The sequence below is a fragment of the Anneissia japonica genome, unplaced genomic scaffold (assembly GCF_011630105.1).
Source record: "Anneissia japonica isolate Jap-2015-1 unplaced genomic scaffold, ASM1163010v1 scaffold502_len386481_cov162, whole genome shotgun sequence".
NCBI classification, from domain to species: Eukaryota; Metazoa; Echinodermata; class Crinoidea; order Comatulida; family Comatulidae; genus Anneissia; species Anneissia japonica.
The window spans coordinates 349,350-354,584 of NW_022756308.1; the positions used below are offsets into that span (position 1 = coordinate 349,350).

Consider the following 5,235-nt stretch of genomic DNA (forward strand, 5'->3'; position numbering starts at 1 on the left):
GAGTAAAGGAGAAAAGAACTTAATTACCTATGATAAAAGACAGAAAGAAGAAATGGATCGAACATGGACTTGGTCTTTTAACTGATATATAAAATAATAGAAAGAAAGCAGCCTCAAGGAAGAAAGAGAGTAATGTGATGACATGTGTCCGGAAGGAAACAAATGAAAGCTATGCCATCATGAGACGGAAATAGTAGAGAAAAATTGATAGTTAACTGATGAACATGCCAGTAGGCAGAAAAACAGTTAATGTTGATGATGATAATGGTGATGATGATGATGATGATGAGAGGATGATGAGGAAGAGAACAGGACGACAATATTAGATATTATATTACCCTTCATAGTGAGTACATTCCTTTTCATCAAAATATATCGTCGACCTGCTTTTGTAACATAACGATTTACTGTATTTTTATTTTAGGATTGTATCAAGAATCGCATGGTGTTGTTCACAACGTATACTATAGTGCAGAATACAAAAACAGAACTAGCGGTTTTTTTGACACGCTGAACGTCACGGAGTGGTTCGACACTGGTTCATGTGAACCAATATGGGTGACAGCTATAAACCAGGGTTTGAAAGCTGGTACGATAAACTACCCTGGAGGAAGTGTAGCTATAAAAGGTGTAAAACCGACCAGAGACGTTCCTAACACCTGGTGGGCGTTTTTGAATTACGGACTAGAACAGAGGGTCAATGACGCTATCACCTGGCTAACAAAGGATGAATTTGACTTGGTGATGCTTTACTTTAATAAACCAGACAACGCCCTCCATGAATTTGGCATTGGCCACGCAAATACCGATGCGCAGCTGCACGAAGTGGATGACGTGATAGGTTATCTGTTCGACAAAATCGATAAAGCATCTTTAACTGATATACTGAACGTTATTATCGTCAGTGACCATGGTCACGTGAACCAGGAGGTCAGAAAACACGTAGCATTATACGACTACATAGACAAGGCAGACATCGATTTTGTAGTTGGTGATTACGGCCCATTTGTTCAAATTCTTCCAAAGGAGGGAAAGCTAGAGAAGGTGGGAATTGATTATTGTATTTTTTATAAAGCCGGGCACTTACTGCGCCCGACGGTCATCGGCCCACGCGATTCTATAAAGAACACAACAACACGACGCACGCGCAGCGGGTCGCTTTTATTGACGATGGGTTCAGACTACCACGGACAATCTGCAGATGGCGTCACGTCGTCTAGCGCTCACAGAGGAAACCGAGTTGGATTTAGGCACTGAGTGCCTGGCTTTAAGGAGATGGTGTATATAATTGTGTATCAAAACAAATGAAATAATATATTCACGTTAAAAAATGAGGGACAAATATATGAATGTATGAAATTATTGTTTTTTCTTCTTTTTTTTTTTATAAAGATCTATGATATCCTCGTTGAGGCTCATCCAGCTCTTTACATTTACAAGAAAGAAGAGTTTCCCGAACGTTTTCATTACGCAAATAATCCAAGAATCTTACCGATAATCGGATTTGTTGATCCAGGATGGAGCCTGCATTTGGTAATGTTTAACTAATATTGTCTAAGAGCTTATATAAACATACTTTTCTTCGCTCTCGTCTTTTTTAACGTTCAAAAAATTTATAATAATTATAACTTTACATCAAACCCTTTAGAGTTTATATATATATTATATCATTATTTATTTATACAAAGGTATCGCTTCGGAGATCATGTATTGTCGTAAAATGAAGTCTTTTACCTTATAGGCGTCCGTGGTTTAATGGGTATGGTATTGATAGAGAGAGGTTGCAGGCTTGAATCCCGCCACCGAGACGCTTTTTTCACAAGGGAATAAAATCTTGTTCCTATTCGAACACTGTTATTATTATTATTATTATTATTATTATTATTATTATTATTATTATTATTATTATTATTATTATTATTATTTATCCATTTGTTTACGATACCGGTATATATTTTACTCCTAAAATGAGGGCAACTTGGTACTGGGTTGATTTCTTCTGATTAAAGTATATAACATTCAGTAAAGATGTTTCTCCAATCATGTGATGTATATATTTTTTGTAATCCGTTCACATTTTTTGCGGATTTACGTTGTAATCATTAAACCTGTGTTTTCTTTGAGCAGAACTACACGCCAGCCTCGGAGGGCTGGAAGTCCGATCATGGGTATGATAACAATTGGATGCTTATGAAATCCATCTTCTACGCCAAGGGTCCAGCCTTCAAATCTGGCTACAGATCTCCAAACATAGAATCGGTAAGAAGTTTATGAACTACAGACACTTTAGTTCTTAGTTCCGTGGTTGAACATTAGTAAATCATTATTCACTCACTTGCGCACAAGTGATTTTGACGAAATTCGTAAAATATACAGTACCCTTATATTACACGTAAAAATTTGTCTATTGTAGGCTGCACATCTACCTAATCATTACAAAGCTTTAGGCTCATGAGAACGGTATCTTCACCTCTGTTTTTTTTAAATACAGGCTGCATTTAATGTTACGAAAACTATTTTCCTTCTATTTAGCTACTACAAATAATATTTCACCTAAAGTTTAAATAGCACAAACTGACTTTTATTTTTTTTAATACATATGAACAGGTGAATGTGTATCCATTGGCGTGTGAGCTCCTAGGAATCACTCCAGCCGCAAATAACGGATCGAGGGTCAACTACGTCGACATGTTGCGTTCAGATATTGGCTCTGCTGGATACAATAAAGCTTCAAAATATGTTGCTTGGATAATGCTGATTGTCAGCACCATTATGCCGTATCTATAAACTAGCTCCATGTGGTGTTCTAACATGAATTTGTAACTAGGAGAACTGTTTTGTTTATAGGGTTTAATTAAAAGCTACAAAATATTTTAACATAAATGCGTTAGCTGGACTTCAAGACATATAGACATTTGAAAGGAAATCTTTAACGATGTTCATTCAATATTCACAATTCAATATCTTTGTATTGCCTGGCAAAACAGAATTAAATTCTTAGGTATACGAACAATTTCTATGTAATTTTTAATGAATGTGAGACTCAAATGGATAAAATATGCCTTTTAAATAATAAATTGTGTGAATTTATGGGGCTTTGACATCCAGTCCTTATTAATGTCTTTCCGTCGGGGACATGGGATGCCCACTACAAATTCTGGCGCCACCACTGAAGATACTAATGAAAACTTATAGGCCAAAATAACCCCAGAACCTACATGTGTCATATCTATTCCGAAATATCTTATAGAATTTAACACAACGGTATCCTGTACCAGTTTCATTGTCTGTACAGGTCAAATGTTATCTTCTGAACTATTTTTACAGTATCAAAGGGAGGAAAATAAATTTAAAATACCGTTAGCATTATTTTTATTATATGTTGTCATTATTACTATTAGGTCATTATTATTCATGATGATATCAATATCATTTTCATCATAAGTTTTATTATTATCCTTATTGCCTCCGCGAAGAGGTTATATTTACCTCTGCAAGAAGGTTATACTTTTATTCGATTTTGTGTGTGTTTGTGTGTTTGTATGTTTGTTAGCAACGTACAGTTTTAGATCTACATGCGTCAGATTTTTACAGATGTTTTCTGATATTGAATAGGTTTCTTTTTATGGTGACGATCCGGTGTGAGGTCTGGATGTGGGGAACATTTAAAAGAAAACAACCCACACTAAGTATCTCAAAAACTGACCTACTGATCTGTATGAACCTTTCTAGAAGTATAAATCAATTTACAATGAAGATATTATTACGTTTTGGTGACGATCCATATTAGAGTGTGAAATTAGGGGTCATTTAAAATGTTAAAATCCCAGACCTAATACACTTTTTTTTAAATAACACATTTTATAAGAACACTGAAGCTGGAATTGCTTATAAAATACGAACAAATAAGAACAAATTTAGGCTGAAGTAAAATATCAAATGATGTTTTTCATTTTTAAAACTAGAAAAATCAAAAATCTTTTATGCACCTTATGTGCAAAAGGTGTGACTATATAATACCCTCTATAATACAGTACAGTAGGTGTACCTACCTGTAGTTTGGGGTAATTTTTACCGTGGCTTTTTTCTGGGGCCATCATTTTCCAGGTTCCACTTTTACCTACATTCCAGTACAGTGTAGACTGCTGTACAAAACTAATTTTCTATTATTGCTTAAAAATTATGTAAACTAAGAACAGAATAAGAATATTTTGAGCCTGAAATCGGCCAAAAAATAAGAACACTGAGCATGGGCAAAATTTTACTGGCTTTTATAATAAAAAGAAAGTGTATCTCAAAAACTCATAAATGGAATGGTTTAGCGTGGTCCAAGGGAGTAACAATTAAAGTTTTGGTGACTATCTTGAGTATGTTGTGGTTATAAGGACCATTTAAAGGTAACGTTCCAGACCTAGGTGTATTAAAAAAAAATAATAATGATTGATTATTATAATAAATATCTTAAAAATTGATCAATGGATCAGAATGAAACTTTTTAGAATGGTTTTTCATGGTAGAAGGAACAATGATTAATGGCTCCCAGTGGCGTACCAGATCACATGTAAATAAAAACATATTAGTTGTCTAGTTAGTTATGACGATCGCCTGGTAAGCGGTAGGTTCGAATCCAAGTGGAGATTGACATTCAGTTTTCATTATTTATTTTCAAAAGTTAAGATGCGTAGGACGTTTATACAGTGGAATCATAATGTGAGCGGAGGTATACACGCTAGGAGTGTGCTTTAACTGTTATTATCATCATCATCGTTGTAATATATCAATATAAATATCGATGCTCATTTGTTTATGCTTACAATAACTAGATGACGTCTGGAGGCGAGAACATATGAAGTTCTCGCCGCCACGCCCACCTCAGCCCCACCATGGTTGGTGTAAATAAGTGGCAAATAATCGATCTCTCCTTTCACCCCAATGCTGGATCGCCACTGAACTCATGGGTACACTCTTTTTTTCCTTTTTCATCTTTTTAACTCAAATTTTTCTCACTCTTTTTTATTTTTTGGCTTGACTGACGGAGGGGGGGGCACGAGCCCCCTTGGCCCCCGCTGGATCCGCCCTTCCCCCCCCCACTGGATCCGCCCTTGTATACAATTATACTTTTTGTATTATGTATTATAATTATTCAATGATCAGTTTTTAATGTAGTATATGCTATTTTCATTTCAGTCAGAATTGGTACTGCCATTCTATCAACTAAATGAAAACAGTTTTAAA

The 5,235-nt window shown here is 35.3% G+C and overlaps 1 protein-coding gene across 2 annotated transcripts in view; it reads left to right on the plus strand.

Moving 5' to 3' along the window:
- The window catches only part of LOC117124184 (ectonucleotide pyrophosphatase/phosphodiesterase family member 7-like), a 12,992-nt gene extending 9,623 nt beyond the window's left edge, over positions 1-3,369 (plus strand). For both annotated transcript variants that reach the window (XM_033270339.1, XM_033270338.1), the window contains exons 3-6: positions 425-1,044; positions 1,393-1,533; positions 2,128-2,259; positions 2,608-3,369. In XM_033270339.1, coding sequence (XP_033126230.1) covers positions 425-1,044; positions 1,393-1,533; positions 2,128-2,259; positions 2,608-2,787 — 1,073 coding nt within the window. In that variant the 3' untranslated portion in view covers positions 2,788-3,369. The remainder of the gene's footprint in view (positions 1-424; positions 1,045-1,392; positions 1,534-2,127; positions 2,260-2,607) is intronic.
- The last annotated feature ends 1,866 nt before the right edge of the window (positions 3,370-5,235 follow it).